General features: G+C 45.7%; 1 protein-coding gene across 9 annotated transcripts in view; it reads right to left on the bottom strand.

Moving 5' to 3' along the window:
- Positions 1 to 21,624, bottom strand: part of HECW1 (HECT, C2 and WW domain containing E3 ubiquitin protein ligase 1) — a 237,510-nt gene that overhangs the window by 69,761 nt on the left and 146,125 nt on the right. For 5 of the 9 annotated variants that reach the window (XM_077302971.1, XM_077302969.1, XM_077302973.1 and 2 more), the window contains 3 exons: positions 7,691 to 7,833; positions 5,084 to 5,184; positions 2,420 to 3,796 (listed from right to left, as the gene is read on the bottom strand). In XM_077302971.1, coding sequence (XP_077159086.1) covers positions 2,420 to 3,796; positions 5,084 to 5,184; positions 7,691 to 7,833 — 1,621 coding nt within the window. The remainder of the gene's footprint in view (positions 1 to 2,419; positions 3,797 to 5,083; positions 5,185 to 7,690; positions 7,834 to 21,624) is intronic. The other 4 variants (XM_077302972.1, XM_077302974.1, XM_077302976.1 and 1 more) reach the window with 3 other exon arrangements.

Here is a 21,624-nt window from a genome sequence, read left to right as displayed (position 1 = left end):
GAGTCAGACGACTGATCCCTCTAGCTCAGTATTGTTCACTCTGAGGCCTTAAAAGGTCCTTTCCAACACCTTCCCGAGATTCTGGAGAGGCTTGGAGCTGAACTTGAGGCTGTCTGCATGCAAAGCAGGTGTTTCCCTCCTTCCCGTTTAAAAAGTCTTTTGAATATAGTTGAAACCAGAACGATGAAAGAAATCAGACCAAAAGCTTTAATTGCACGCAAGGGCCATTTAAAATAAGTTCTCAAAAATGACCTGGATACATTTTCCCTGACTATATTTATAATTCTGTGGTTTTTGGCAATATCACAACCACTAAAAGGAACATCTCAAGCCAATGGCATCGATGGAACATGTGATAGGTGGTACTTTTTGACATGCCAAAAAGCTTCCTTTTAAACAGTTTAAGAAGTGTAGAGCTTATTTTATGTTTGCTCGCCATGGGCACACCTTTCTTAAATTTACTGTTCCATCACCCAATCATCTTCCTCCCTGCCATTCATTTACTTACAGTGCAATCCTATACAGCAGGGGTAGTCAACCTGTGGTCCTCCAGATGTCCATGGACTACAATTCCCATGAGCCCCTGCCAGCATTTGCTGGACATCTGGAGGACCACAGGTTGACTACCCCTGCTATACAGAATCACACCAATCCACTGAGGTCAATGAAACTTACTCTAGCCCAGGGGTAGTCAAACTGCGGCCCTCCAGATGTCCATGGACTACAATTCCCAGGAGCCCTTGCCAGCATTTGCTGGCGAATGCTGGCAAGGGCTCCTGGGAATTGTAGTCCATGGACATCTGGAGGGCCGCAGTTTGACTACCCCTGGGCTAGAGTAAGTCTACCTAGACCTGCACTGTTAGTTATTTACCATGGTATAACTGGCAGCATTTACTCAAATTAGACTAGGTACTTGTCTTACCCAGTAGTGTAGGAGCTATCGCTTCTGTATCTCTGTGAGAGAAACCCCCAAAATGCCAGTATTAAATTTTGGAAGGTGGGATGACTGCTGGCATGGAGAGGAGACACAGGTGGGTTCCGGATGAATTCGTATCTACATCTTCATGCACGGAACGGTCCAATTTCCCCTGGTCATCAGGAGAGATTTGCATCCCAGCACAATGATACACTTGCCAAAGGAAGCCATGTGGTGGCTTGATAAAGGCAAGACGTCACCTATTGCCCCAAAGCCAGAGGCATGCCCTTGATTCAGCCAAAAGAGAAAGGAGGAGTTCCACGATTTACATTATCAAATTTATATCCCGTTCTTTCTCCCCTGAATGAGACTTGAGGTGGCTATCCAATAAAACGCATCAGATCAAAACAGTTCAAAAACATAATAAATAAAATTTTAAAAATATGAAACGGAGATTAGGGATGACAACACACAAAAAAGCCTGGCCGGGATATATCCTTGCAGGTTGTAAACTGCAGCAGGTTCATACCCCAGATGAGGAGGTAGCCATTCATGTGCCCCCCCCCTCCCCAAAGATGAGATGGAATGAGCCACACACGCAATCAGGAGGAAAGGTTCAGAGAAACCAAAAGGTGGTTGGGTGGATTCTTAGAGAGCCAGTTTGGTGTAGTGGTTAGGAGTGCGGACTTCTAATCTGGCATGCTGGGTTCGATTCTGCGCTCCTCCACATGCAGCCAGCTGGGTGACCTTGGGCTCGCCACGGCACTGATAAAACTGTTCTGAGCGGGCAGGAATATCAGGGCTCTCTCAACCTCATTCACCTCACAGGGTGTCTGTTGTGGGGAGAGGAAAGGGAAGGTGAATGTAAGCCGCTTTGAGCCTCCTTCGGGTACGGAAAAGCAGCATATAAGAACCAACTCTTCTTCTTCTTCTTCTTCTTCTTCTTCTTATCATCTGCCAATGGCTACATCTAAATCTCCTGGTTATCTCTGAGGTAGGGGGTGAAGGACATCCATTATTTCTGTGGCCTTCCCTTCCACACCCCCGTTCATCTCATAGCAAACAAGATTCCAGGTGTGACAAGCGAGGCAAGGATGTGGACAACAGATATTGGGAAGGAAAGAAGGAAGGGGTGGGCCTACACTGCCCCCTACAACCAGTGTTTTAAAGATAAGGGGACCCAGAGTCTGGGTTGGAGGAAGTTAATTTTAATCTCTGCCTCTCCCCTTGCGGTGTGTGTGATATCCAGTTAGGTGTGTGAGAGCTCAATTCCTTATTTGCGCATGACACAAAAGCACAATCAAAAGAAGTATAATTCAGGCATCACACCTCAATTATTATACTGGGAAAAAACAACAACCTCTTCAGAGAACCCCTTAGCATTTAGCTCCTCTCTTCCTAAGCCGGGTTTGAAGTCCCCCAATGGAACTGAGCATGCCTTTGAGAGAAAAACCTTGGAATGCCTATGAGAGATAGTTAAGGTACTGTTTCTCCAAATCTAACCTTCTCTTCTGTTGCTGGGGCCTGCTACTGGAGACTCTACGTTTTCCACCGTTCTCTGCAGATTCATGCCATGAGCTACCAGTTCCTCAGGCCAGTGGGTGGAGCCATCCACCTGTTCCCTGTCAAACTCAGGGCTTTGCACCGAGTCCGGTACTGACTCAAAAGCGCTGTTCTCCTCTTCCTCATCATCCTGTGAAGAAAAAACTGTGCTTTCAGAAATCCTTGCGCTGTCAACAGAGGAGAACCGGGTATGGCTCGAGAACCGGTTGGTACTCTCTGGACCGGACGTGCTGTAACAGGAAGTGCTGTAACAGGATGTGCTGTAACAGGAAGTGCTGTAGCAGGACGGGCTATAGCAGGACGTGTCACACATTTCGCATTCACCATTCGGCCTGGGACTCAGCTCACTCTCACTTTCGGTCCTAGGACCTTCCCCCTCCAGAAGAGGTTCGTTTAAGTCAGCAAGGTGTTCGATGGAGGTGCTCCGAGGCACCGTTCCCCGAACAAAGTCCTCTTCGGCTGTGTCTTCCGCAGGGGGTTCGGCCATCATGGTTTCCATCTCACTGACCGCATCCTTTTCTGACACCTCTTTGACCGTCAGTTCCTCATCATTCTCAACACTGCCCTGATCTTCCTCTCCTTCTCCATCACTGCTCATCTGGGCAGAAGGCAAACTGTGCAGGAGGTTGTGTATCCGGATATAGTGGGTGCGGGGAGTCTCCGGCTCCCCACAAGCAGATGCTATCACTGTCTCCAGTTCGGACACTGGCAAGGAACACGGCCTGTTCTTCCTTTTCACGGCTGTCCTTAGCTGCAGTTTGTTCTCCTCCTCTTCCTCCTCCTCCTGCTCCTCTTGGGCTGAGGCTCCATCGTCTTGGCTTTTCTCCTGGTCCTTGACAGCCTGTGTGTCCCCAGTCACCTCCTCAATAGACAGAGTTTCTATGTGGCTCAAGAGGTCATTGTCTCCCTGAGTGACAGAATTGACTTTATTGTGTTCCCTAACTTCAGGTTCCGGGGGTGTGCACGCCAGCAGAGTCAGTTGCTCAGTAAGATCCGCAGCACTCAGGGAAGGCATCATCTCCCCTGGGACGGATTCCACGGGATCAGCCACATCTGCTGGCATTGCCTCAATCTCCCCGTTTCCCGCTAGCTCTTCTTTTGAGAGGCGGTTGTGGGTGGGGTTCCCAACACCAGAGCTATCAACATTGATGCAGATCACTGGCCATCCGTTCAGCTTCTCTGGAGCTGCACTTTCTGAGCTCACTGTGCTGGCGCACGGAGGCTCACCAAAGATTTCCTCCACCGAGTTATTCATGGGGCTTTCCTGGAATTCAGCTGACTCGGGATCTGCAGCGATCGAGACCTCTTCGTCATCTGCTGGAAGCAAAAAAGAGAAGGAGTGACTGAGCTAAGTGCATTTGTTTGCTGGATCCTGGGTTTACACAGCAGGGCACTATGTTAGCCAAAAACACCTACAGAAATGTATAAGAGCTAAATGACAAGTGCTTCCTGTTTCAGACAGGCTTCAAACGAAGGACCACTTCATACAACCTCCTGAAAGAGGGTGGGTAAAAAGCAATGACTTCAAAAGCAAGCCAAAAAAAAAAAAAAAAAGCTCCTGTCTCCACTTTTAAAAACTGAATTTCTTAATTTAAATATCATTTAAACTTTTTTAACCAGGTTGATTTCATGCCTTAAAATTTTAGTTCTAGCAGGACCTGGTTAACAGCCTAGGTTAAAATGCTATCTGATTCAACACAATGTTCTGAAAGCAAAGTCTCCACTTATAACCTTGTAAAAGTGAATGTACGACCCAGCATCAAACACCCCAAGAGGTTCCGCTTGCCTCTGAGAAAACACAAATGCTATAGAAGCGATCTGCCTCTAGAGTTGATGTCTCATGAGTCTGGCACAGTGCCTCTTGCACATAGTGCTCATTCACTATGTTGATCATGCACATTGATATCATAGATGTGTGTTATAACGCTCTGTACAGGACGGCTTTGTAACTTTCAGAGGACCCAGACCAGTGGTTCTCCACCTTCCTAATGCCGCAACCCTTTAATAAAGTTCCTCATGTTGTGGTGACCCTCCAGCCATAAAATGATGCCAGTGTTCTTTCATGGAAATTAAACCAAAACTGACCAATGGCGTGAAGAACCATTGTTCATTATGATATATATAAAAAAATTTTCTGGGGTTTCTCGGTCCAGTTCTGCATCTTGTCCTACCAAGCCTCCTCGCCACCTGGAGTGGCTGGCTGGAGACTGCACTGCGCTGGAGGCACTGCTGGAGTGGCTGACGGCCAAGTGCAGGCACCTGCAGGAAGAGCAGCAACAGTGGCAGCCCCCCCCCGGCCAAGCTGCTTGTCCTGCCGTGACCCCCGTGAAAGGGTCATTCAACCCCCAAAGGGGTCCCGACCCCCAGGTTGAGAACCACTGACCTAGACCAACTGGTATCATGGATAGAGAGGACTGGGAATTATGACTTTTAGGTGGTTTAGTAAGAGTGCAGGTCATCCCATATACTGAAAATCCAGAAGCAGACAGAAAACTCGGAAGGTATTCTCACCGGTAAAACACTACCATTCCTTCACACCTGATGATTATCTATAGCAAAGAACCCTAGCCAAGGCCATCATCTCAAGCATCTCAGGGTCCCTACCTGGATGAATTGAAGACGTGATCTCAAATCGAAACTGCAGCTGCCCACTGACATGATCTGTCGGCAACCTGCGCCCCAGAGTATAGCTGACAACCCTGTCCCTGTAAAACATCAATTGGTAGACTTACAATTATTTTATTTACTACAGCCACAACTTAGTTAAAAGTACTATTTGTACAATTGAACAATTCATTCATAATAGAATTTGGTGTCCTTCAAAAAAATGCTGTAGTTTTCCTGGAGAATTTTCACAGGTTTCTCAGCACGAAGATGGCCATGATAGATAAACTTCTCTGAGGATGTGTAGCAACCAGAAAGTTTTGATGTACTACAGATTGCACATTCAGTTTGTCTGGGTCAACAATGAGGCACAAGAGATTGCATGTGAGGTTCATATTTGAAATGTACATTGATATCCTCAAAGTCCCCACAGTGAAGTAGGTTTCCCATGGCAGATAGTCAAGACGGAAGAAATTAATGAGAAGGAGAAGTCAGAAGAATCACATTCTACAGCTGACCCCAAGCATGCTTGGTCCTCAGTATACAATGAGTGCCGAGAATCCTTATCCATTGTTGTTTCTCTATATTTTTATGAAACAGCCTAGGAGGTGGACGTGTCTGGCTGTCCAAGTTGGAATAGGGCCAATCAGGGTGCAGCCAGCTTTGCCCTGATTGGCCCTGCCCCTGCAGCTCCCGCCCTCCATCCCTGGACTCTAGCCTCTTTGCTCTCAGATGCCTCAGTGCCTGGAGCCAGCAGCAGGTAAGGGGAGAGGGCCCTGGGCAAAGGTTTGTGGTGGAGGGCTTGCAAAGTGGAGGGCCCCTTGGCCTGCTGGGCTGGGCCTGCTGACAAGGGCCTCCCGTCCTGCTGACTGCTCGTTAAGGACTGCTAAGGAGCTGACTAATTTACTGCTAAGAAGCTCTGTCAGCCCTGCTAATGAGCTGCCCGCCCCAGCCCCCACCCGCCCCACTTGATCTGGCTGTAAGCTGCTGCCCAAGGCCACCTTAAGCTGCCTGGCCAGGGAAGGGGACCCTTCCGAGGCCTGTTCATAGGAACGGGCTTTGTAGCTAGTATCCATGATAAAGTTATGCTTGATGTTTAATCTCTTGTTACTTTCCCTGCACATGTAGGGTTTGCAAATTTTAACTTCATTCCTTTTAACTACTTTTTATCATTATTTTTATCATTTAAAAATACCTACATTGCACATTCATTCATTCATTCATTCCAGTCTGACTCATGGCAGGTTACAATTTAAACCATCAGATTTCCTATAAAGTACAATAAAACCTTAATAGCTCAGAAGTACAAGTAAACAGCAACGGAGTAACCCAATCAAACTTCCCATCTCACAATTTAACCCCCAATTGGTTTGGTGAACCCTATATCAATCCATGCCAAGGGGGAGTGGTGTAATAAAATACAGAAGTGTCACAGATGGGCAGTAAAATATAATGCCTCAGATGAAAGGGCATCCAGAATAGAAAGGAAGAAAAAGAGGGGGGAGGAGGGTCTATATATCTTCTAGCCCTAGCCTTGACCAAGGGAAGCTGCAGAGTCCCCGGGGGGGAGGGAGTTGGGGCTCGCTTCAGACGCGCTTGGCACACTATGGGGAAATGGCCGCAGCGGGGGGGGGGGGAGCCCTTTCAAAGCCTGTTCTTACGAACGGGCTTTGAATCTAGTATAATCCATAAAATACAATATAAACCCATAAAATCCCTTAATGGAAAGCCTTGGGGCAGGCAAAACCGCCACTGGTTTGAGGCACTGACCAGATTTACTTTGTTTCACAGGTATTCTCTCCTCCCTCATATTTATGGTGAGGGTAGTCCAAGATTTAATTGATACAGCATCATAATAAGAGATGTGTGTGTGTGATGTTTTGCCAACAACAGTATTGTCTACTCAAACTGGTAGCAGCTCTCCATAGTTGAAGGCACAGGCCAGCGATTGAGCCTGGGATGCTCCCATCCCACCCATATTTTGAAACACTTTTAGAAATGGTGGATATACTAATCAAACAGACTGGCTGTAATGACACAGTAAGTAACAATACGGTGAGATCTCAGGTTCATTGTGATTCTATCAACAGAGGGTCCACAAGCCACTGATGACTCTTCCGGGTAAGGAAAATGCATGGAAATCTAGTAACTTGAAACAGAACCTGAAAACGAGATCACACCATGTTATCATGGAGAGTATTAGTTCATGGCTTAGTTATCTGAAACAACTATCAGGCATCAGAAACAGAGCACCTGCAAATATGGGGGGAGGGGAGAATCAAGCAAAATACGCTCTCCGGTATTATGTCATATCCCAGCTGATATACAACTGGGTTATTTATCCTGCATTTGTATAAGTCCATGTGTTCCAAACTCTGTTTCTCTCTATCTTGTATAAAACCCATGCAACTGTTGATTGACATAGTCCGGCCCCCAAGGCTGCCATTTTCTCCAGGGAAGCAAATCTCTTTAGTTGGGAGATGAGCTATAATTCCAGGGGATCTCCAGGTCCCACCTGGGGACTAGCATCCCTAGTAACAACTATCATTTCCCTTTCATCATGAAAGTGGGGCTTAAAGAACACATGGCTATGCCCCACAGATTTACCCTATGGCATGTCTCTCCAGCAGCCGCTGAACTGGCATGGAAAGCTTCCCCAAGAAGCGCTTAATGATCGGCCGGCTCTTTGCAAACTTGTCCTTCACCTCTATTTCCAGGACGTCAGTGGGCAGGGACACAAAGCTGAACAGCTGTGAAAGAAAGAAAACAGGAAGGAGAACAGGTTACAGATGTGCTGGGTCAGCTTCAAGTCAACCACATGGGCAGAGGCAGTTGATCCTCGTAGCACCTGTGGCACGTGCTGTGGGCGCCAAGGTTCCAGAGGTCTTGCGGTACTGTATGGTTAGGGCTCCTTCACAATGTGATTGTTAAGGGGTCTTCATACTTATGTAGCTTGTGGATTGTCAGTTGCTGTTCAGCTGCCTCCTAAAGGTTGCTGCCTAGAAGCCTCCCCTGTAAGCTGCTCTCCCTTCTCCATTTAAGGCACAAGTCTCTTGCAGTGCAGTCCTAGTGAGGATATTAAATCCATAGGATCAGCAAAATGACAGGCACTCAGCTTCAAATGCCCAATAACTTTAGTGGGACATGGGAACACTCAACACCAATAGTCAGAACTGTTGAACTTATATACATTCTCTAGCCTCCCGCCAGAACACGCCATTGACTGAACTGGAGGCTTGTAACTGGTCCATAAAGTCTGTCCAGTGATTGGCTAAAACTTTGGGACTGACAGATCCCTAGTATAGGCTCAGGATCCCAGTCTCAGCTCCCGAGCAAAGGGTCTCTTTGGGTCTACAGACACAACAGGGCATGATGATGACTTACTAATCCCAAGCAGAAAATTCTTATTCATCTTTTTTTGATGCAACCCCAGACACATTTACATAGGGGTAAAGGGACTGGAGCAAGGTCTTCTACCACCAAAGTAATTTTGGAATCATTATCCCTAAACAAACAGAACAAAGTTTCCAGGGTGTAGGTGGCTTGATACAGTATTCCTGAATGTTCTAAAAAAAAAACAAAAACAACCACACAGCATCGCTAACGTTCTTTAAAAAAAACCCCAATTACACAGCATCCCTAATTTCGTTAAAAGACCCAACTACACAGCATCCCTAATGTTCTTTAAAAAAAAAAACCCAACCGCACAGCATCCCTAATTTCTTTAAAAAAAACCCAACCACACAGTATTCAAGCAGAGCTTAGAAAGCGGTATTGATCTAGTCAAGGTTGCAGGGACAAAATCTATCAGAGTAGGGCTTATGTGAAAATCTTCCTTGAAAAACCATGGCAAGCATAACATGCCAGTCTCGAAGACAGAAAAACGCTACAATGACATGGAGTAGTTAAATGATACATACGGAAGGTAAAAATTTCGGAAGAATTAAGGCTTCATTTCCTGTATGTAATTGTAAGGAACCATAGCATGTCTCGATGACATAAAACTCTATTTCAGTAGAGACAGCGATAATACAGTAACAGTGAGTTGAAATCACTGAATGGCTGTGATTGGATCCTGAGCCCGACAGCTCATTTTCCATTTCTGCAGGGAATGCTATGACACCGAGCATGTGCTCCTTCCAGATCTTGAGTGCCATACACACCACTGCACTCCAGCAGTGTCATCTCTTTAGCTATGGTCAATGGATTTCAATTGAACTCTGCAGTACCACAGTGTCAGACAATAATGTATGTGTTTTCATTAGTCTTTTAGCACTCAGCTGCCTAAGCCAAATCTGGTCAGGCCATCAGTGATGTCACAGCAGCTAAGCCAATGTTGCTCTTGCAATACCAAGTTTATAATCATTCATGACTGACCCCACCCACCATATCATGCTATGCTCAGCTGACAGATATGGCAGAGATCAATAATAATTATTTCATTTTTATATCCTGCCCTTCTCTGGATGGCTCAGGGTGGGTAACATCAAATTTAAACAATACCATAAATTACATCCTTATCCATTGTTGTTCCTCTATATATTTCTGAAACAGTCCGGGGGGTGGGACGTGTCCGGCTGTCCAAGTTGGAATAGGGCCAATCAGGGTGCAGCCAGCTTTGCCCTGATTGGCCCTGCCCCTGCAGCTCCCGCCCTCCGGCCCTGGACTCTAGCCTCTTTGCTCTCAGATGCCTCAGTACCTGGAGCCAGCAGCAGGTAACGGGAGAGGCCCTCCTGGCCTGCTAGGCTAGGCCTGCTCACTAGGGCTTCCAGGGCTGCTGACTGCCTGCTAAGGAGCTCTGTCTCGGCCCTGCTAATGAGTTGCCCAGCCCTCGCCCGCCCCACTTGATTTGGCTGCGAGCTGCGTCCCAAAGCCACCTTAAGCTGCCTAGCAAGGGGCCAGGCGAGGGGACCCTTTCAAGGCCCATTCTTAGGAATGGGCTTTGAAGCTAGTATTTAATAAAATGTTATTTATTATTTATTATTATTTGGATTTGTATGACTGCCACTCTCAGCGAACTGGCTCGCATTGGTTTACAAGTTAGAGTGGTTTCTCAGTGGATCAGGCTTCCTCAAGAGGTGGTGGGTTTCCCATCTTTGGAAATTTTAAAACAGAGGCTGGATAGCCATCTGACGGAGAGGCTGATTCTGTGAAGGCTCAAGGGGGTGGCAGGTTACAATGGATGAGCAATAGGGTTGTGAGTGTCCTGCATAGTGCAGGGGGTTGGACTAGATGATCCAGGAGGTCCCTTCCAACTCTATTTTTCTATGATTCTAAGCATGTAAAATACAGATCCAACCCATAACAATAAAACAACAATATCAATAGTATAAAACAATCTCCCGATAAAATACTTCTAAAACTCTACAATATTACATCAGTGGTAATAATTAACAACTAACGTCATTTTCCAAACAGAGAACTACTGGGTCGGTCAAGAATCAGGCAGATCTCAAGGAACGGAAATATATCAAAAGGGGTTGATCACTTGATGGCTCGGGCACAGTAATATTGGCCCAAGCCCTAAGGGGAGGGGGGGGGAAACCAATTATACATTAAATTAGGTTTTAAATTTATGTTTAAAAATCACCTCCTCTTTACAGTTAAAATCTTTCTGAGGAGGGTAAGTTGGTGTTTAGTCAAGTCAGTTGGCTTCTCAGGCAGGGAGGCCACCATCTTTCTGGCCTCCCCCGTAGGTCTGGTGGAACAGTTCCATCTTACAGGATCTCCGGAAGGTGCTGGAGGGCCCTGATCTCACTAGGTAGAACATTCCACCATGCTGGGCCAGGGCTGGTTGAGGCCAGTTTTCTTATTGGGGCCAGGGACCCTGGACATTTTTGATCGCTCTATCTCAATGTTCTTTGGGGGCTGTAGCGGAAGAGGCAGCCCCATAGATACAGGGCTCCCAGACCATGTAGGTTTGAAGGTAAGAATCAGAACCTTGAATCTGATTCAGTGTTAAATATTGAGCCGCTGCAGCTGGAAGGACGCAGAAGTAATGGGTGCTCTCCACTGGGTCCTGATGGACTTTCCTTCGTAAACTGGAAACTAAAGGACATGAGTTGCTCTTCTATTTCTCACTCTCTGACTGGTCCCACACACTGCATCTGAACCCTGCCATCAATCATTGGTGGCAGCCAAATAAGTGGGTGTGGCTAATGAAACCATCTCCTAAGTCAGGGGTAGTCAAACTGCAGCCCTCCAGATGCCCATGGACTACAATTCCCATAAGCCCCTGCCAGCAAATGCTGGCAGGGGCTCATGGGAATTGTAGTCCATGGGCATCTGGAGGGTCGCAGTTTGATTACCCCTGTTAAGTACTTGCATGTCCCATTTCATTTGTTTCTTGAACTTTCTGGTCAACCACAGATTCAAGCTGTCGCACAGCTCCCATATAAGGAAGGCGTTGCAAAACCAGTGGGGGTGGAAAATTATAGTAAAAATAGTAAAATACACGCTTCCTCTTATTGCTGTTGTAAGATGCCATTCACGTTGCCACTTATGGCTTATTTGTACGAAGAGATTTGATTGGCATTAAAAGCTGTGAATATAGGACCAGTGATTCACGCCGAACGGCTAAACGTCACTTTCTATTTTTTTCTTCTGATTTGTGCTTTCTTTAGAAAGATGGACGCAGAGGCACAGAAATTAAATTCAAAGAAATGCCAACATTTCACAACATCCCCCATTTCCACATGCTGCTAGAAGCGTGTGATCTACTGTGCTAGCTTGGCAAAGCAGGCGGCACTAAGGTTTCAGAGAGCTTTTTGATCATTTATTCCAATTCATAGGATTAATACAGATGAAAAGCGCTTGATGCTTCTTAAGGACAACAACTACTGCACTGATTCATCAATGATTCGCATTTCAGCTTATTGTCCAGACTTCATTCGCTTAAGAAATAAAAAATGCAAAAGTTAGAAAAACAACACAGAGGCAGAATCAGTCACATTAAATGAATATCGCTGAATTAAATGCCAGGTTGTGTTATCTGGTCTAGTCACAAAGCAAGCCATCACCGAAAATCGGCAGGTGATGCTCATTAGTCAGAAACAAAAAGTCTGAATTGTTGTTCACTTTCACCACATGCCTTTTGGAAAAGGTGTGTGTGATTTTTAAGTCACCAAGAAGGCGGGGGGCTGGACTAGATGGCCTTTTGTGATCTCTTCCAGCTCTGTGTGATGCTGAAAACTGGAGGCAGTAGCTGTTGTTGTACTGGCCCAAGGTCGCCTACCAAAGCTCCATGGTAGAGTGGGGATTCGAATCTGGGTCTCCCAGGTTCTAGTCTGAGACTCTAATCATGGCAGTGTGCTGGCTCTAACATTCCTGAATGTTGGGATTTATAAAACTGTAATGCCATTTAGGACGTCACGGTGGCCAGTACAAAATACAAACCTACTTGTTGCTTTGCAAATGCAGGACAATGAACTGAATTTACAGCATAGCCTGGGTCAAATAATATAACAGAACCAACAGGGGAATTGTGTGAGTTTCAGCAGTTCTCCAGGCTGCTTCTCTCCTGACAGGCTGCTCAGTAGAACGGTTAGAACAGGGGTAGTCAAACTGCGGCCCTCCAGATGTCCATGGACTACAATTCCCAGGAGCCCCTGCCAGCGAATGCTGGCAGGGGCTCCTGGGAATTGTAGTCCATGGACATCTGGAGGGCCGCAGTTTGACTACCCCTGGGTTAGAATGCTGGACTAGGATCTGAGAGACCCAGGTTCAAATCCATGCTCTGCTCCAGAAGATTATCTTGCAACTGTCACGCACTCTCCTCCTAACCTACTTCGCAGGGCTATTGCAAGGACAAAGAGGAGGAGAAGGATGTAAAACTACTTCAGGCTCCCACCAGCAAGAAAGGCAGGGTATAAATGAAGTAAATACAACCCTCCCAGCCAATTTTCGAGGTAAAACCCAGCTCTTTCATTGCGCCCCCACCCCCAGCAACAGATGTGCCCTAAACTCTCATGCAGCTTCCTGCTGCTATCAGCTAATGTGAATGGCTAGTTAACTCTATGTCCCGATACACATCCCTTTTCCTTTCTCTTTGCCTGCTGTCTAACAATTCCAATCAGAAACATCCAGTCTTTCTCCACGCCTCCTTGCAACAGCTATGACAGCCTGCATATCTGTGAATTAAAAAAAATAAGGTAATTAAGAATTATATGGTACCCTTGAGTGCACACTGAGTTGTTGCAATGAATAATTCATACCAAGAGCTGTGTGTGTGTGTTGTCTGCTTAATTATGACTAACACTTAAAAAAAAAAATCCTGACTTCATAGAACAAGTGTCAGAATTCTTCAGTTTCTTTGCCTGTGAGTCACATATTATTCCAGCTGCAATTTTTTTTTAAATTTTGTTCTCGTCCGCTGTTTAAACTGATTGTTTTAATTGGTAGATTTTTAAAATACTTGGCACGTGGGAATGTTACAGTCTGGACTCATACACATTCATGCTCGGCTGAGAGTTATGGAATGAGTCGGGAATGGTCAACTGTGGTATTCTCAGAGGCCGGCCTGGAGCTACGAGGATGTGGGAGATCCAGGTTCAAATCCCTTCTCTGGCATGAGGCTCAATGGGTAACCCGGGGCATGTTGCTCTTTCTTTCTCTCACACACAGGTTTGTTGTGAAGATGAAAATGGGGGTGGTCAACCCGGTTTGTCCACCTGAGCAACCTCAGACTGCAGGAAGGCAGAAGTAAAAGTATATCGATAACCATGCCTCCAGCCCGTTGTCCTTACGGCACCCCCTTGCTCTGGCCCACTTTCAACACGACAGAAATACAACAGTCCGATCCAGTTCTGCCTTCTGCAAAGAAATGCCAAATGCCTTTGCGCCCAGGTGTATCTGCGGGCGTGTGTGGAGAGGGCAACTCAGGGGAGAAAAGAGAGAAAACCTGGGACCCCATCCAACATGCCTGTGCTAGGAACTAAATCCAGCTTGAGATGCCTATTTTTAGAGACGATATTTGCAAATAAGAGGAAGAGCTGACTCTGAGCTCCTGCTTGATCTTGTGATAGATGGAAATTGACCGGCAAGTGCTGCTGTGGAGTATACCGAGGTAAACAACCAAGTTCAAGGCAATTAGGAGCTGCAGGGATCCATTTTCCCCCTTCTGCTGACTCCTCATAAATTGAAACCCAAGGCAAGGCTTCATTGTTCTTTTTAAACACCCAACTCAAGATCCTTGCTGAAGAATCAATTCTGTGCAACTACTTAATCTTTCAGATCCAGGGGAGAGAAATACAACAACAACAAGAAGAGTTGGTTCTTATATGCTGCTTTTCTCTACCCGAAGGAGTCTCAAAGCGGTTTACGATCTCCTTCCCTTTCCTCTCCCCACCACAGACACCCTGTGAGGAAGGCAAGGCTGAGAGAGCCCTGATATTACTGCTCGATCAGAACAGCTTTATCAGTGCCAAAGGCCACCCAGCTGGCTGCAGAATTGAACCCGGCTCGCCAGATTAGAAGTCCGCACTCCTAACCACTACACCAAACTGGCTAGGGGGTTATTCTTTTTAAAAATTTCATGAGATTGTAAAATTACAAGCTATCAGGTGGGACTTGGCTACAGAACACCATGTGTACATGGAGCTCACTGTCTGAGCCTGGACCTCCCACAGCAAGGCATGACCCAGATAAGGCACCAAGTGGCCCCTTTATGGAATTGCCCGAGCTACTGGAAGCAGGTCTTGGTTGTCATGCCCTTAAAAGATTATTAAAAACAGTGTCTGGATATTGCAAGGTGAATAAGTTAGAACTCAGTTTCAATAACGTAAATTCAATAAATCTAAGATCCTTGTTTTTGGGAAACCACAGAAAATCTACAGCTGGTCAGTAGAAGGAAAATAATTAGTACAGGTTAAGGCCCTTTAATACTAGGCCAAATGGCCCCATACGTCGACATTTTAATCAGACCACATCTGTGCAGGGCCACCTCACTGGCAAGGTTCCATGTAATGCCACCTGCAGTGCTGGAAGGCAGATCCTGAGGGATATCCCCCGAAAACAGACCATGTCCAAGTGGTGCTGGTGATAGTGAGTCTTTAGTCTTTTATGAGCCCCAACGTAAATTTGACATGGAGAATTTGTTAGTCAAGAACACTAATCCTTCTGACTCAGTCAAACTTCACAATCTTCTTGTTGATACGGTGTCTGAGGGACTCGAGAAAGTAGCCAGATTATTACAGAGTGTTCGGTTTTCTCGTCAGAGTCATTGTTGTTGTTAGGTGAGAAGTTGTGTCTGACCCATTGGGACCCCATGGACGGTGATCCTCCAGGCCTTCCTGTCCTCTACCATTCCCCGGAGTCCATTAACTGCTTCAGTTACTCCATCCAGCCACCTCATTCTCTGTCGTCCCCTTCTTCTTTTGCCCTCGATCGCTACCAGCATTAGGATCTTCTCCAGGGAGTCCTTCCTTCTCATGAGGTGGCCAAAGTATTTGAGTTTCATCTTCAGGATCTGGCCTTCTAAGGAGCAGTGAGGGCTAATCTCCTCTAGGACTGACCAGTTTGTTCACCTTGCAGTCCAAGGGACTCTCAAGAGTTTTCTCCAGCACCAGAGTTCAAAAGCCTCAATTGTTTGACTCCCGGCCTTCCTTATGGTCCAACTTTCACAGCCATACATTGTAACTGGGAATACCATAGCCTTGATTAAACGCACTTTTGTTGGCAGGGTGATGTCTCTGCTTTTTAGGATGCTGTCTAGATTTGCCATAGCTTTCCAGGAGCAAGCATCTTTTAATTTCTTTGCTGCAGTCCCCATCTGCAGTGATCTTGGAGCCCAGGAAAATAAAATCTGTCACTATCTCCATTTCTTCCCCATCTATTTGCTAGGAATTGAGAGGGCCGGATGCCATGATCTTTGTTTTCTTGATGTTGAGTTTCAAGCCAACTTTTGCACTCTCCTCCTTCACCCGCATCAACAGGCTCTTTAGTTCCTCTTCACTTTCTGCCATTAGAGTGGTATCATCTGCATATCTGAGGTTGTTGATATTTCTCCCTGCAATCTTGATCCCAATTTGTGACTCCTCTAATCCTGCCTTTCTCATGATGTGCTCTGCATACGAGTTAAATAGGCAAGGAGACAGTATACAGCCTTGCCAAACTCCTTTCTCAATATTGAATCAATCAGTGATTCCATGTTCAATTCTCACTGTTGCTTCTTGACCTGCATATAAGTTTCTCAAGAGACAAATAAGATGCTTTGGTATTCCCATCTCTTTAAGAACTTGCCACAATTTGTTGTGCTCCACACAATCAAAGGCTTTAGCATAGTCAATGAAGCAGAAGTAAATGTTCTTCTGGAACTCCCTAGCTTTCTCCATGATCCAGCGTATGTTGGCAATTTGATCTCTGGTTCTTCTGCCTCTTCGAAATCCTGCCTGTACTTCTGGAAATTCTCGGTCCACATATTGCTGGAGCCTAGCTTGTAAAATTTTGAGCATAACTTTGCTAGCATGAGAAATTAGTGCAATGGTGCGGTAGTTTGAACATTCTTTGGCATTGCCCTTCTTTGGAATTGGAATGTAAACTGACCTTTTCCAATCCTATGGCCATTGTTGAGTTTTCCAAATTTGCTGGCATATTGAGTGTAGCACTTTTACTGCATTGTCTTTTAAGATTTTGAATAGTTCAGCTGGAATGCTGCCATCACCACTAGCTTTATTGTTTCTCAGACTTCCTAAGGCCCATTTAACTTCACATTCCAGGATGTCTGGCTCCAGGTCAGTAACTATCGCATTGTCAGAGTCATAGTTAAGATTTTAACTGGGATTTTTATCAGTTTTATGCATTATTATCAAATCAATCGGACTGCCTTGTATAATGCCAATATAGGTTTTGTGTATGTACGTACGGTTGTCAAGCCAACAGGGAGCCGGTGTGGAAGATTAGAGATGGTTGCTAGGCATGTTCATGGTTAAGCCTGGCTCATACAAGGAACCAAACTACAGGCAAGGGAAGAGGCTCCAGGTCTTCTCCAGGCTGTGTAGGAGAGACTTAAGGTCAGAGAAAGAGAGGAACCCCTCCTCTTTCGGTATCAGAAGGCTCTGCTGACCCAGGGGTCTTGGACAGAATTGTAAAAGTGGACATGGAGGACCAGGCTGTCACAAGCTCCCTTAATCCCCATACATATTGTCAATGATAGGAAAGGGACCTCTCCATTTTTTTGCATTACCAACAATAGGAGAGACTCCTCTTTGGCACAGGATTGCATTAGTGACAGTGATGACTGAACAAGGGCTGCCACCTGAGGCCACCACCTGAGGGTTAAATTCTTCACTGAGGAAGAGCGCTTGAACTCTTATTGGCCAGCAACAGCTGTGAGAGGAGTCTGTTGAGAGCTATAGGACCTATGTCTGGAGATCTTTCTGGGCCTTAGCTAAGTAACATCTATTCTGAGGAAAATTTAGTCACAGCAAATATTTTGACTACTAGTCTGGATTCAGCACAGTTCTACACAGTTGGGAGGAGTGGGAAAGGTATCAGGTAGAGGAATTTTGGGAGTGGTGTGATATTCCCAATTCAGGCCAAAGGAAGTGGGAAGAAACTAGTAAAGAATTTTCCTAGGCTTGTGTGAGAAGAAACTTGCTTCAAACATCTCAAAAGTTACAGAGATACTGGTGTTTCTAAGGAAGTGAATTTGGGGTACTCTGTTTGATACCAGCCTTCAAAGAAATGGAACTCAAAAATTAAGACAAGTATTTGGTAAACACAGAAATAAAAGCCTCTTGGTGTAAAGAAGAACCCTGAAATGAAGAAAAAGCTTTGATAGCTCTCTAAAGCTTGAAGTTCAGATCAACAAACTGTACAGCTACTGGGTTTTCACAACAAAGTTTTATTTCCTCATTCCATCTACCCTTTCCCCCTATGTTAAATCAAATTGTCTCAGTGCCATTTTGAAAAGGGTTTAGTGAAGAGGGCTCTTATACCTTCCCATACAGCTTCAGAGCTGAGCTAAAGTCAAATCTGTCAATGACAGGGCGGGACAGTCCGTTTTATTATTTTATAGCAAAGAAACCACACTACTTGAGCTGCTCAGTCAATGAGGGAACATCACTTTAGTTATGGAAGGAATTTTTTTTTTTACCTCTGAGTGGGGAAATGTGAAAGGGCTCATCATAACAGCAAAAGAGAAGACTCCATACCAGAGGGCAGCAGGTGCTTTTAAAGACTTACACTTCTTGAACCTTCACTGTACACACAATGTGCACCCGAAAGATTAATGTCTTAGGATCATAGAATTATAGAGTTGGAAGGGACCCCCAGAGTCACCTATTCTAGCCTCCTGCACAATGCAGGAACTCACAACTACCTGCCCACCCACAGTGAGCCCAATTTCATGACCAAGTGCTCCCCCCAATCAAAAATCTCCAGAATCCAGCCTGGCCTGGAGCTCGTACATAACAGGCAGCTCGTAAATCCAGCATGATCAGCATACTAGGAATATGGCATTCGAGGCTTCTATTGCTTTTTTATTTATCTTAACTAGCACACATTTCATTTGCGTATGCTCAACAGCTGCACTTGCATCTAACCTCTGGAGGGTGAAAAATAATTTACCCTTCTGCATCAGAAGGATAATAAAATGGCTGTTAACAGAAGGGGAAATGAAGACACGGGTGGGCAGGCGCTACTCTACCAATTATCAGATAGCCCATACAGGCATTGTAATTTAGTGAGTACGACCCGCTCAGCTGCCGTTTGGAAAAGCATAAATTGCCAAGGTCTATGTCGTGCATCTCATTTAACAGATAGCACTTTAAACTCTCTTAAACACACTGAACACACCAGCCAATTTTTAATGCTCCCATGGAACCCATTCCCCCAGGGATAGCAAACTCACTGATAAGGAAATAAATTGAATAAGGAAGAAGCCTACTCAGAGAATCTAATGTGGTGGCAAAGGAAAAAAACAAGGAGCTGACGCTGGCGATGAAGAAGCTCTTCTGTCATCTGAAATACTATTTTGGCCATCTGTCTTTTGTTTCCTTTGCGACATAGGGCTCTCTTTTTAAAAAATTAAAAATAAATGTGGGATTCTCTGATTCATGATCAATGACAGGGGTTCCTGCACCGTTAGGGAATTTAATGTCCCAGCAATCTCTCAGTTTTCCTTCTTAAAAACTACATAAGCTTCTAGTCTTTTTATTTTGGGCATGAATGAAGAGGCTGAAGCCAAGCAGGAACTGAGCAACATTTCTATTGACCAAAGGCTGAGATTGTGAGCGAACTGGAATGAATGAAATATGAAAAAAAGTTTTCTTTATTCTAACTGTGGAAACTGAGGGCTAATTTGGGGGGCTTTTCGCACGCCTTCAAAATCGCACAATGGTTGCCAATTGAAAACGCTATTGATTTGCCGTTATGCAAAACGTCGTTGACAATCTGCCACACACCTGAAACCGATCTGCAAAAAGCGCTTCCTTGTAGCGCTTTCAGGGAAATCCCCAAAAGTGGATTCACCCTCTGGAAAGCGATACACTCCTGCAACCAATCTGCAACACTAGCGAAAAAGACCTGTGCATTAACATTGTTGCGGTTTCTACAAAGTCCCTCCCCCTGGCTCTCTCCTCTGATCTTCCGGCGAAGCGATCGCCATTTTTTTTTTCTCTGAGCGAGCGGGGATAAACGCACCAGCGAGCCTCTTTCTGTTTAGAGGCTTCCCCGGCTTCTCCACAGAGTCACTAAGCACAAACAACAGAAAAGCCCGTTTGCTGATGTATTTTCCCTTCATTTTTTACACATTCATTCAGCCGAAAATCGGGCCCGTGAGAGGGGGGGGGATTTTTTTTTTCACTCGGAGGGAGCGTGGCAACGATCAAACGACAGCTCAAACACACCAGGCAGCTGGATGGGTCTCTCCGTTGCAACGAATCAACACAGATTCGTTGCAATGGGTCTGTTTTTTTTTTTAAACTTTCTTAAAGGGAAAGGGGCTGTTTGGGAGCATGCTAACGGCTGCCCATTGGCTGCTTGACGGCCAAGGGCGGGACGAGCTTGGCAATAGCGCTTCCTTTCTAGCGATTTTTGCCGAGACCGGAAGCCCGTGGGAAACGCTACAAAACGCAACTGGATTCCACTACAAAGGCAGGTATGCATAACGACGAATTCCACTATTTTAAATGGCGATTTTTCATTCAGCAACCAATTAGCTACAAAGATCCCGGTGCGGAAAGCCCCTAGATATTCCCACTGTCATGATGGTCAGTTCATAGTCTCAGGAAGAGTGCTTGCACTTGAAAGCTCACGCCCTGTATTAATCTTTGTTTTTCTTAAAGGTGCCACTTGCCTCTGACTTTGTTTTGTTGGGCTAATGTAGAGTTATAGTACTGTCAAAACGTTCTTACCCAGACAGGATCTCTGAGCAGTCTGGCCATTGCGCATTACAAGTGTCAAAGCATATAGCAATGCACTGCCCCTGGGGACATAGCCCAGATGTGAGGGAGCTATACAACTGCAAATGGAACGGGGGAGAGAAATTATAAACATGACTCCAAGCTTACAAGTGTACACTGTACAAGTGTAACAGCTCTCTCACATCAATGCAAATGGCCCTGGCATTAAATTGAAACCTGCCCTCCATTTTATTAGAACAGAATTGGGGTTACTAGTTTCAGGAAAAGACATGCATGAAACAAACATGAAGGCTCCCAAGGCAGTTTCACAGAGTGGCCCTGTGAGAGGTCAGGCTCCAGGATCTGGTCAGGTTCATCCCATCTAGTCGAGTACATTGGAGACATCAGGACGTTATGAACAAGTCCTGCCTGCTGTCACCGAAGCTGTGGTCTAGATTCTTCCGAAGGTCCTACCTGAGCAACAGGTAATACAGGTCTATGCTTGGGTGGAGGTGCAGTCTCTGACTTCTTTGCCTCAGGGGTCTTAGGACCAGGGCATGACATTCCTGAGTCCCTCAGTTCTCCAGATGTGGAGGAGGATCATTTTGCAGACTCTGCAACCAACTTGGAAACCAGAACTGTTGAGATCAAGTGAACCGATGGTGGACCCTGCTTAGGTTTTGTGGACGGGACTATCGGACGATAAGCTGATGTCATCGATCTGGGCGGAGCCAAGGCAGACAATGCCCCTTCCCATAAGGCTGCCTTCAAACACAAGGCTCTGTCACAGCAAGCCTTTGCCATAAATTCTGGGCACATCTCACATGAAACACAATCGGTGATCATCCATCCAAGGTAGAGATTTTAGTAGCCCACTGGGTGCATTTCTTAAATAAGTCTTTGGTTGTCTTTGAAAGGACCACAAGCATAAAATAATCTGAGTGCTTTCCAGCTACAGAGATAAATTTTCTACTGAAGACAAAAGCGAAACAAAGATCTTCACGAAGAAGGCCAAGAATCAAATTCACTAGAGCAGGGGTAGTCAAACTGCGGCCCTTCAGATGTCCATGGACTACAATTCCCATGAGTCCCTGCCAGCGTTTGCTGGCAGGGGCTCATGGGAATTGTAGTCCATGGACATCTGGAGGGCCGCAGTTTGACTACCCCTGCACTAGAGTGACTACAAATGTCCAATGCACA

Source organism: Paroedura picta, chromosome 11 (assembly GCF_049243985.1).
Source record: "Paroedura picta isolate Pp20150507F chromosome 11, Ppicta_v3.0, whole genome shotgun sequence".
Taxonomy (NCBI): domain Eukaryota; kingdom Metazoa; phylum Chordata; class Lepidosauria; order Squamata; family Gekkonidae; genus Paroedura; species Paroedura picta.
This window is presented reverse-complemented; position numbering and strand designations above follow the sequence as displayed.